The sequence below is a fragment of the Mizuhopecten yessoensis genome, unplaced genomic scaffold (assembly GCF_002113885.1).
Source record: "Mizuhopecten yessoensis strain PY_sf001 unplaced genomic scaffold, ASM211388v2 scaffold2329, whole genome shotgun sequence".
NCBI lineage: Eukaryota > Metazoa > Mollusca > Bivalvia > Pectinida > Pectinidae > Mizuhopecten > Mizuhopecten yessoensis.
The window spans coordinates 2,336,251-2,348,983 of record NW_018404492.1 but is presented as its reverse complement, the minus strand read 5'-3'; the positions used below and the strand labels follow the sequence as shown (position 1 = coordinate 2,348,983).

Below are 12,733 nucleotides of genomic sequence, written 5' to 3'. Positions count from 1 at the left end.
CGTAACTGTAGCGCGAGCTGGCCAGGGTACTATAGTTGACTATAGGTTGCTCAGTTTGGTAGTGCGATAGTACATTGATCCGGGGATCGAATCCTGGTACATTGTATTTATACACACAAAACACTTTTTCATAAATCATATGACGAAGGGGTTAATGCCATTTGCCGATACATCTCAAAGTCATACGACCGTATGTTTAATGTCAAATGGTCATATATGTCAATATCATACGACGAAATGTGTCAATGTCATTATAATGATAGGTCATGTTGGTTAGCGTACTCGAAACAGTCAAGGTCGTATGACGACGGGTGTCCAGGAAGACACCGGCGAAAAGAATGAAAACGTGCAGTTACATAGAGTGAAGAAAAGATAAAAGGTGTAAGTGTTTTAATAGGGACAGCAGATCAAGTATAACCTCTCTAATATTAGTAGGCGGCACAGAAGAAAAAACCTGCGTTTCGCATGGGACTCCACATTTTCGCCTCTGACGACACACGCGCATTGGAATAGAACATATTCAGTTTTTGTATCTGCTAAGCAGAGCACAAAAGGAAATCCGATTATGTCGGGGGAGGGACACATTACTCACAACAGCCTGTCTATTCGTTCCCTGAACCATGTTAAGCGTTAAGGTAATAAGACGGTATCACAAGTTTTCACAAGTTTTTATTTCACTTAGCCACACTTTAGTGTGGTACAAGAGGTCACATTTATACAATTACAACATCGTATTCTGTATAACTTATGATATAACAGGATTTACAGCATAATTAATATTTTCAATGTTGTTCAGTAGATGACCAAGTCATATGACGAAGTGTGTCAATATAAAATAATGTATATTTCAAGATTATAAAGTTATATATGGTATAGATTACCAATATTGTAGTATTGGTAGCAATTACAAGGACGTAGACGGAAGTCGCTGTTTCTACATGACTTTCCGCATCATTCGCCGCTTACGGTACTTCATTTGGATAGAACAGGCCAATTTCTTCACTTCAAACATGTCCAAAAATGAAGACAATTTTCTTTTCTTTTAGAAAACGCAACGTGCTCTGATACGATGTGCCCAGAAAATTATCAGTGTTTGGTGAACAGAAATACTCTCCAGCCATTGTGTGTCAACTGTCGCATGAAGTGTTCACCGATGTCGACTTTACCGGTGTGTGGTACAGATGGGGTCACCTACGACACCTACTGCCAACTGTTCCGCACCGCCTGTGAGTCCGGAGTGTTCATCACCACCAAACACAGTGGTCATTGCAATAGTCGTAAGTAACCAACAACAAAGTCAAACAAATCAGTGTCGTAGTGATATAAATCAGTGTCGTAGTGATACAACTCAGTGTCGTAGTGATAGAAATCAGTGTCGTAGTGATACAAATCAGTGTCGTAGTGATATAAATCAGTGTCGTAGTGATAGAAATCAGTGCCGTAGTGATACAAATCAGTGTTGCACTGATAAAATCAATTCATAGTCGTAAGTAACCAACAACAAAGTGATACAAATCAGTGTCGTAGTGATACAAATCAGTGTTGCACTGATAAAATCAATTCATAGTCGTAAGTAACAAACAACAAAGTCATACAAATCAGTGTCGAAGTGATAGAAATCAGTGTCGTAGTGATACAAATCAGTGTCGTAGTGATACAAATCAGTGTTGCAGTGATATAAATCAGTGTTGCAGTGATAAAATCAATTCATAGTCGGAAGTAACCAACAACAAAGTGATACAATTCAGTGTCGTAGTGATACAAATCAGTGTTGCACTGATAAAATAAATTCATAGTCGTAAGTAACCAACAACAAACTCATACAAATCAGTGTCGTAGTGATAGAAATCGGTGTCGTAGTGATAGAAATCAGTGTCGTAGTCATACAAATCAGTGTCGTAGTGATAGAAATCAGTGTCGTAGTGATAGAAATCAGTGTCGTAGTCATTCAAATCAGTGTTGCAGTGATACAAATCAGTGTTGCAGTGATAAAATCAATTCATAGTCGTAAGTAAAAAAGATGCAGACGTACAACTCTATGTAATGGCCGTAAAATTCAGTATCATAGTCGTAAGTAACCAACAACAAAGTGATACAATTCAGCGTCGTAGTGATACAAATTAGTGTCGTAGTGATACAAATTAGTGTCGTAGTGATACAAGTCAGTGTCGTAGTGATAGAAATCAGTGTTGTAGTCATTCAAATCAGTGTTGCAGTGATAAAATCAATTCATAGTCGTAAGAAACCAACAACAAAGTCATACAAGTCAGTGTCGTAGTGATAGAGATCAGTGTCGTAGTGATACAAATCAGTGTCGTAGTGATACAAATCAATTCATAGTCGTAAGTAAAAAAGATGCAGACGTAAAACTCTATGTAATGGCCGTAAAATTCAGTATCATAGTCGTAAGTAACAAAGACACAGTCGTAAAATTCGATGTAACAGTCGGTAGTAAGAAAGTTAGTCGTAAGTAACAATAACAGTCGTAAGTAAGAAAGTAAGTCGTTAGTAACAATGACAGTCGTAAGTAACAATGACAGTCGTTAGTAACAATAACAGTCGTAAGTAACAATAACAGTTGTTAGTATCAATAGACGTAAGTAACAATGACAGTCGCGGTAGTAAGAAAGTTAGTCGTAAGTAACAATAACAGTCGTTAGTAACAATGCCAGTCGTAAGTAACATTGACAGTCGTAAGTAACAATAACAGTCGTTAGTAACAATGACAGTCGTAAGTAACATTGACAGTCGTAAGTAACAATAACAGTTGTAAGTAACAATAACAGTCGTAAGTAACAATAACAGTTGTAAGTAACAATGACAGTCGTAAGTAACAATGACAGTCGTTAGTAACAATGACAGTCGTAAGTAACATTTACAGTCGTAAGTAACAATAACAGTTGTAAGTAACAATGACAGTCGTAAGTAACAAAAACAGTCGTAAGTAACAATAACAGTCGTAAGTAACAATGACAGTCGTAAGTAACAATGACAGTCGTAAGTAACAATGACAGTCGTAAGTAACAATGACAGTCGTAAGTAACAATGACAGTCGTAAGTAACAATGACAGTCGTAAGTAACAATGACAGTCGTAAGTAACAATGACAGTCGTAAGTAACAATGACAGTCGTAAGTAACAATGACAGTCGTAAGTAACAATGACAGTCGTAAGTAACAATGACAGTCGTAAGTAACAATGACAGTCGTAAGTAACAATGACAGTCGTAAGTAACAATGACAGTCGTAAGTAACAATGACAGTCGTAAGTAACAATGACAGTCGTAAGTAACAATGACAGTCGTAAGTAACAATGACAGTCGTAAGTAACAATGACAGTCGTAAGTAACAATGACAGTCGTAAGTAACAATGACAGTCGTAAGTAACAATGACAGTCGTAAGTAACAATGACAGTCGTAAGTAACAATGACAGTCGTAAGTAACAATGACAGTCGTAAGTAACAATGACAGTCGTAAGTAACAATGACAGTCGTAAGTAACAATGACAGTCGTAAGTAACAATGACAGTCGTAAGTAACAATGACAGTCGTAAGTAACAATGACAGTCGTAAGTAACAATGACAGTCGTAAGTAACAATGACAGTCGTAAGTAACAATGACAGTCGTAAGTAACAATGACAGTCGTAAGTAACAATGACAGTCGTAAGTAACAATGACAGTCGTAAGTAACAATGACAGTCGTAAGTAACAATGACAGTCGTAAGTAACAATGACAGTCGTAAGTAACAATGACAGTCGTAAGTAACAATGACAGTCGTAAGTAACAATGACAGTCGTAAGTAACAATGACAGTCGTAAGTAACAATGACAGTCGTAAGTAACAATGACAGTCGTAAGTAACAATGACAGTCGTAAGTAACAATGACAGTCGTAAGTAACAATGACAGTCGTAAGTAACAATGACAGTCGTAAGTAACAATGACAGTCGTAAGTAACAATGACAGTCGTAAGTAACAATGACAGTCGTAAGTAACAATGACAGTCGTAAGTAACAATGACAGTCGTAAGTAACAATGACAGTCGTAAGTAACAATGACAGTCGTAAGTAACAATGACAGTCGTAAGTAACAATGACAGTCGTAAGTAACAATGACAGTCGTAAGTAACAATGACAGTCGTAAGTAACAATGACAGTCGTAAGTAACAATGACAGTCGTAAGTAACAATGACAGTCGTAAGTAACAATGACAGTCGTAAGTAACAATGACAGTCGTAAGTAACAATGACAGTCGTAAGTAACAATGACAGTCGTAAGTAACAATGACAGTCGTAAGTAACAATGACAGTCGTAAGTAACAATGACAGTCGTAAGTAACAATGACAGTCGTAAGTAACAATGACAGTCGTAAGTAACAATGACAGTCGTAAGTAACAATGACAGTCGTAAGTAACAATGACAGTCGTAAGTAACAATGACAGTCGTAAGTAACAATGACAGTCGTAAGTAACAATGACAGTCGTAAGTAACAATGACAGTCGTAAGTAACAATGACAGTCGTAAGTAACAATGACAGTCGTAAGTAACAATGACAGTCGTAAGTAACAATGACAGTCGTAAGTAACAATGACAGTCGTAAGTAACAATGACAGTCGTAAGTAACAATGACAGTCGTAAGTAACAATGACAGTCGTAAGTAACAATGACAGTCGTAAGTAACAATGACAGTCGTAAGTAACAATGACAGTCGTAAGTAACAATGACAGTCGTAAGTAACAATGACAGTCGTAAGTAACAATGACAGTCGTAAGTAACAATGACAGTCGTAAGTAACAATGACAGTCGTAAGTAACAATGACAGTCGTAAGTAACAATGACAGTCGTAAGTAACAATGACAGTCGTAAGTAACAATGACAGTCGTAAGTAACAATGACAGTCGTAAGTAACAATGACAGTCGTAAGTAACAATGACAGTCGTAAGTAACAATGACAGTCGTAAGTAACAATGACAGTCGTAAGTAACAATGACAGTCGTAAGTAACAATGACAGTCGTAAGTAACAATGACAGTCGTAAGTAACAATGACAGTCGTAAGTAACAATGACAGTCGTAAGTAACAATGACAGTCGTAAGTAACAATGACAGTCGTAAGTAACAATGACAGTCGTAAGTAACAATGACAGTCGTAAGTAACAATGACAGTCGTAAGTAACAATGACAGTCGTAAGTAACAATGACAGTCGTAAGTAACAATGACAGTCGTAAGTAACAATGACAGTCGTAAGTAACAATGACAGTCGTAAGTAACAATGACAGTCGTAAGTAACAATGACAGTCGTAAGTAACAATGACAGTCGTAAGTAACAATGACAGTCGTAAGTAACAATGACAGTCGTAAGTAACAATGACAGTCGTAAGTAACAATGACAGTCGTAAGTAACAATGACAGTCGTAAGTAACAATGACAGTCGTAAGTAACAATGACAGTCGTAAGTAACAATGACAGTCGTAAGTAACAATGACAGTCGTAAGTAACAATGACAGTCGTAAGTAACAATGACAGTCGTAAGTAACAATGACAGTCGTAAGTAACAATGACAGTCGTAAGTAACAATGACAGTCGTAAGTAACAATGACAGTCGTAAGTAACAATGACAGTCGTAAGTAACAATGACAGTCGTAAGTAACAATGACAGTCGTAAGTAACAATGACAGTCGTAAGTAACAATGACAGTCGTAAGTAACAATGACAGTCGTAAGTAACAATGACAGTCGTAAGTAACAATGACAGTCGTAAGTAACAATGACAGTCGTAAGTAACAATGACAGTCGTAAGTAACAATGACAGTCGTAAGTAACAATGACAGTCGTAAGTAACAATGACAGTCGTAAGTAACAATGACAGTCGTAAGTAACAATGACAGTCGTAAGTAACAATGACAGTCGTAAGTAACAATGACAGTCGTAAGTAACAATGACAGTCGTAAGTAACAATGACAGTCGTAAGTAACAATGACAGTCGTAAGTAACAATGACAGTCGTAAGTAACAATGACAGTCGTAAGTAACAATGACAGTCGTAAGTATCAATGACAGTCGTAAGTAACAATAAAAGTCGTTAGTAACAATGACAGTCGTAATCAACAATGACAGTCGTAAGTAACATTGACAGTCGTAAGTAAAAATGACAGTCGTTAGTATCAATAGACGTAAGTAACAATGACAGTCGTAAGTATCAATGACAGTCGTAAGTAACAATGACAGTCGTAAGTAACAATAACAGTCGTAAGTAACAATGACAGTCGTAAGTAACAATGACAGTCGTAAGTAACAATGACAGTCGTAAGTAACAATGACAGTCGTAAGTAACAATGACAGTCGTAAGTAACAATGACAGTCGTAAGTAACAATGACAGTCGTAAGTAACAATGACAGTCGTAAGTAACAATGACAGTCGTAAGTAACAATGACAGTCGTAAGTAACAATGACAGTCGTAAGTAACAATGACAGTCGTAAGTAACAATGACAGTCGTAAGTAACAATGACAGTCGTAAGTAACAATGACAGTCGTTAGTAACAATGACAGTAGTAAGTAAAAATGACAGTCGTAAGTAACAATGACAGTCGTAAGTAACAATTACAGTCGTAAGTAACAATGACAGTCGTAAGTAACAATGACAGTCGAAAGTAACAATGACAGTCGTTAGTAACAATGACAGTAGTAAGTAACAATGACAGTCGTAATCAACAATGACAGTCGTTAGTAACAATGACAGTCGTAATCAACAATGACAGTCGTAAGTATCAATAGACGTAAATAACAATGACAGTCGTTAGTATCAATAGACGTAAATAGCAATGTCAGTCGTTAGTAACAATGACAGTCGTAAATTACAATGGCAGTCGGTTTTTTAAAACTAAAAATGTCGATTTTTCGAACAATTCAATACATTATACTTGATTATAACACCAGTCCTTCAGACACGGGAAAAGATCTTAGTATTTAATAAATATATCTATACCTCTACTTCATCTACTTTAATCCCAATTTGATTAAAACGAGACTTGTATATTTTCGCTCCAATAAGAGAGCATCGGCAGTGCAGTGAAATTCCATGTCTAGTGTCGTGTACCTGTCTAGTTAAACCATGCCGTGCAGTGTGTAAACCACATCGTATATAGTGTAAACAAGTCGTAGATAGGTAAATATTTACATGGTGTGTGCTTTGACCCATTCATGAAAATGACATTTATCTTTGTACAACACAAATGACCTCATCACAATGCATATTGATACAATGTTTGGCCGCATTTCGTAAAGTTTAACGTCCGCCGTGAAGCCGCCCTTACAGCATTGTCATTATGCTACAGTACTATAAATGAACATTAAACATTATTACATAATTCATGTTAAAGATAAAAGGAAGATATTCAAAATAAATGATGACAAGAAATTAAGTTTAATATTCTACAAATTAAATTTTGAAAATGGAACTACGTTTTGTTGTATTTGTTGTGGCTGTTGCTAGGACCTCAAATGGAAGTTTCCCGCTTTCCCTGGAAAACACGCTGTTCTCTCTAATTCGTTGTCCCCATGCATAGATTAAGAAAAAATGATGTTATTTCTATTTTTACTTGCATTGATACCTTAAAATTATTCAAAAGCGTAAATACATGCATATGTTGTGTTTTTCAGGAAAAAGAGCTTTTAACAAAACATGCAAGAAATGCAGAAGGAAAAGGAGAAGGAAACATCGACGACGACAACAAAGACGATATAAGACCAGCGTAGGATATTACAAAGTAAATGTTTACAGTACGTATATACAACACGCTATAGGGGAATAGAAACTTCTACGATTTGGTGGCCTGAAACGTCATCTACCGGTTCAAAATATATTGCGATACGTGTCATGTTGAGTTTATTTGGTGGTGTACAGCGCTGTTGTAAGTGTGTAGTTGGTGGTGTACAGCTATGTTGTTAGTGTGTAGTTGGTGGTGTAGAGCGATGTTGTTAGTGTGTAGTTGGTGGTGTACAGCGCTGTTGTTAGTGTGTAGTTAGTGGTGTACAGCGCTGTTGTAAGTGTGTAGTTGGTGGTGTACAGCGCTATTGTAAGTGTGTAGATGGTGATATACAGCGCTGTTGTTAGTGTGTAGTTAGTGGTGTACAGCGATGTTGTAAGTGTGTAGTTGGTGGTGTACAGCGATGTGGTAAGTGCGTAGTTGGTGGTGTACAGCGCTGTTGTAATCGTGTAGATGGTGGTATACAGCGATGTGGTAAGTGTGTAGATGGTGATATACAGCGATGTTGTAAGTGTGTAGTTGATGGTGTACAGCGATGTTTTAAGTGTTTAGATGGTGGTGTACAGCGATGTTGTAAGTGTGTACATGTAGATGATGGTGTACAGCGCTATTGTAAGTGTGTAGTTGGTGGTGTACAGCGCTATTGTAAGTGTGTAGTTGATGGTGTACAGCGATGTTGTTAGTGTGTATTTGGTGGTGTACAGCGCTGTTGTAAGTGTGTAGTTGGTGGTGTACAGCGCTGTTGTAAGTGTGTAGTTGGTGGTGTACAGCGCTGTTATAAGTGTGTAGTTGGTGGTGTACAGCGATGTTGTAATTGTGTAGCTGGTAGTGTACAGCGATGTTGTCAGTGTGTAGTTGGTGGTGTAGAGCGATGTGGTAAGTGTGTAGTTGATGGTGTACAGCGCTGTTGTAAGTGTGTAGTTGGTGGTGTACAGCGATGTTATAAGTGTGTAGTTGGTGGTGTACAGCGCTGTTGTAATTGTGTAGCTGGTGGTGTACAGCGATGTTGTCAGTGTGTAGTTGGTGGTGTACAGCGCTATTGTTAGTGCCGCTTTGGCGGGATCGCGTTTCTGTAAGTATTTGTGTGACGATGTAGCGTTGTTGTATGTGTTATTTTGTCGGTGTCTTCTCACCTAGCCAACATTTGGTAATTTTGTTACCTACAGGTAAGATTTTCATGTTGGCCAGGTGAGACTAGTATTGAGTGCAGAACAATAGCCTTAATTACAGGTAATCGCTATAGTCAAACTCAAAAAAGTAGATAACTTGAGACTGTATAATCTGTTACTGATTATTTATTTATTTACCAAACATTCAAACATAATTACTATGAAATACAAGCATTTTTTTATATAAATATTTTTTGTCGGTATTGTGTTGTTGCAAGCATTGCTTTGACGGTATTTTGTTGTTGTAAGCGATGGTTTGACGGTATTTTGTTGTTGTAAGCGACGGTATGACGGTATTTTGTTGTTGTAAGCGATGGTATGACGGTATTTTGTTGTTGTAAGCGATGGTATGACGGTATTTTGTTGTTGTAAGCGATGGTATGACGGTATTTTGTTGTTGTAAGCGATGGTATGACGGTATTTTGTTGTTGTAAGCGATGGTATGACGGTATTTTGTTGTTGTAAGCGATGGTATGACGGTATTTTGTTGTTGTAAGCGATGGTATGACGGTATTTTGTTGTTGTAAGCGATGGTATGACGGTATTTTGTTGTTGTAAGCGATGGTTTGACGGTATTGTGTTGTTGTAAGCGATGGTTTGACGGTATTGTGTTGTTGTAAGTGTTTATGTGACGGTACTACGTGTTGTAAGTGGTGATTTCGCGTTGTTACATATATGTTAATTTTTAAATAAGGTGATGCTTGCATTGTTTTAACGAGTTTTATTTATTTAACAATATATAAGAAAAATTTTTATTTTTTTTTTTAATCTTTTTTAGACGCACAGAAGTCCGGAAAATCGGAAAGGGTCCTGAAACTGCGAATTATTCCTGATCCGGATAGTTTGTCTCGAAATATAAGCTGACCCGATGCTTGAACGAATGACAATAGAAAGATCATTAAGTGCATTCCGAACGAAGACCTGTAATGCAGGGATGCTACGGCTTTCTGTGTACCTATAGTGTGTAACGTTACGGTGATGACGCTCGTGTCTACATTGATAATAAAACGGAGGGCGGACAATACAAGCCGGACTACTTCTGCTTTGGACTTATGACGTCACAGATAAGACAAGTCCAAATACGAGACCGAGGCTTTAAAGAAGCGTTGGATGAAGGAAGTTTAATGTCGAAAGCAGTTTATATATAAGGCTATTGCTAATTTATTGTTTTTTGTTTCATTTTGATATTATTATCGACAACAAGACATCATTATTCTATTTAAATCTCATAAAAACATCCTGTAAATGATATGTTAAATTGCTTTTTGTATTCTGTTCAAGTAATCCTGTATCAATGTACATTGTACGATCACTACCATCTTTTACTCTCATCAAAATCGTAATCATCGCATCATCGTCCACATATATTACGTCATCAGTGTCACGTGACCGGTCCGGCAATTGCTGTGTCATGTGACCTGAGAAAAAGTTGTGTAGGGTGACTGGTCAATCATGAGTTGTTTCATGTGACTGGTGCAAGAAGAGTTGTGTCGTATGACTGGTCCAATGAGAGTTGTGCCATGTGACTCGTCCAATGATAGTTATGCCATGGGACTGGTCCAGTAAAGTTGTGTCATGTGACCGGTCCGATAAGAGTTGTATCAGGTGACTGGTCCAATAAAGTTGTGTCATGTGACCGGCCCGATAAAGTTGTGTCATGTGACCGGTCCAATATATAACAAATGGGACAAAGCGTGTAGCGCTGTCTCCGTTCCAGTAGGTGGCGGGTATTTCGAACTAGACTTGTGTCGGTACTGATTGTGAGTGCGCCTGGGGTAAGCAGCAAGTCCGTTATGGCATTATAGTGATGTACGTACATACACGTTAGTAGGTTACTTTAACTAGGTCGCAGACATGACGTGTTATGTCAGCTAGTTTCCCTTACTGTCTGTCATTGGATGGTGGCATTCATTACGTGTCTGCACTGAACAAGATAGCCACGGTTTTCTTGGCTTCGACACGTTTCCAGGATCAGATAATGTAAAGGAAGCCAGTTTGTCACTTAGGAGCGTGATAAAAATGTCTACTGCAAGTGTGCCAGAGATATACTGCCGAAACGCCAGGAGGACAAACTTGGAGAGATAAGCGTGAACATGTTCTCGGTACTATCTCACGTTGCAGTGGATATTCCAGTAAAGCAAGCACGTCAAATGTTTGCACATACCATTCAAACGTGCATGCCAAACTACACAAAAAATATAACTATAAGCAGAAAGTTTTAGATTACAAATATCACAACAAACATGGTCGAATAATCTTACAACAAAGTATCTTAAATCAATACAAAAGCATTTGCTCGAGATGAATAAGCGAATTCTTCTAGAACCTCTCGTCCGGTCGCACATTAGCGCGTGCCGTCGAAAGCGCTACGGTAGACGCCAGCAACTGCACACGAGTCAAACCATCGAATAACAAGTAATTTTGAGTTATAAGTTTATTGATTCATATAACTTGTATTGTATTGTATGAAGATACATTACATATACACACACCACCATTATGGATCACCTATAATGTTTTGGTGTGAAAATATCGCGTCGCAACCGGGCGACGAGTACCGCAGTTTCTCCCTAATTTAGTTAATTGGATCTAATTTGTTCAGAATGCAGAAGACATAAGCATGATTGCGTATTTTATGTACCGAGAATTATTTATCTGCTGTGTAAGGTCAGTAGAGTGTATTTTGTGTCGCGTTTCTGCTGTTTAAGGCCAGTAGAGGGTGACGTATTTTGTGTCGTGTATCTGCTGTGTAAGGTCAGTAGAGTGTAGTTTGTGTCGCGTTTCTGCTGTTTAAGGACAGTAGAGGGTGACGTATTTTGTGTCGTGTATCTGCTGTGTAAGGTCAGTAGAGTGTGACGTATTTTGTGTTGCGTTTCTGCTATTTAAGACCAGTAGAGGTTGACGTATGTGTGTCGAGTACCTGCTGTTTAAGGCCAGTAGAGTGTGGCGTATTTTTGTGTCGTGTATCTGCTGTGTACGGTCAATGGAGTGTGACGTATTTTGTGTCGTGCATCTTTTGTGTAAGGTCAGTGGAGTGCGACGTTGTTTTCAAAGGTGTCGTTTATTTGCTGTGTAAGATGGTAGAGTGTGGTGTATTTTGTGAAACGTGTCTTGTGTCTACGTGTATGGAATGTGCGGGATTAAAATATGTATTCCGTGTATCGCGTTCGTACCGTGATAGGTCGGTAAAATGTGACATATTTTGTGTCGCGTGATTTGTGCATACGCCATGTACAGCCAGTAGAGTGTGATATGTGTTGTTCAGTACGGTCGGTTTACTTCTCATTTTGCCCTTATTTCCCCAAATATGTACATCTTCTGTCGCCTTTATTTAGTAACAAGACACTCACAATTCTTTCATCTAGCATCTCTATCAACGTCATTTTCTTAATTTTATTTACGTTTCATTAAAAGCAAAATTTGTTTTGATTATATGTGTAAGTTATTTATTGCACATTGAAACGTCACTTCCGGTATCGGAGAATACATAAAGCTGAGGACAGTTGCGTCACTGTACTTGACCGAGAATTTCAGTCTTGAGAGCTGAAACGCAATCATTTTATATATAATATTCATATTTGATCATGGAATGTGTCTTTTCAAATTGTCAAATAAAAAATGAAATGTCTAATTTAAAGTGAACCTGGAAAAAAAATATCGTTAGAATTATATTGCGGGACCGACATATCGACGTTATCACTACAGGATACATATAAAACACACATATAAGATTTCAAGGTTGTTAGTTGTTGGCGATGTGTGGACATGGTTATATGAAATTAACTATCGCCACTTTTAGCAC

General features: G+C 37.8%; 1 protein-coding gene across 2 annotated transcripts in view; it reads left to right on the top strand.

Annotated features, from left to right (window-relative positions):
* The window catches only part of LOC110445601 (follistatin-A-like), a 62,887-nt gene extending 50,524 nt beyond the window's left edge, over positions 1-12,363 (top strand). Inside the window, exons 5-8 of one of the 2 annotated variants that reach the window (XM_021490284.1) lie at positions 1,047-1,277; positions 7,656-7,762; positions 9,710-11,685; positions 11,773-12,363. In XM_021490284.1, coding sequence (XP_021345959.1) covers positions 1,047-1,277; positions 7,656-7,762; positions 9,710-9,745 — 374 coding nt within the window. In that variant the 3' untranslated portion in view covers positions 9,746-11,685; positions 11,773-12,363. Of the gene's footprint in view, positions 1-1,046; positions 1,278-7,655; positions 7,776-9,709; positions 11,686-11,772 lie in introns of both variants that reach the window. The other variant, XM_021490283.1, reaches the window with a different exon arrangement.
* Positions 12,364-12,733: the final 370 nt, after the last annotated feature.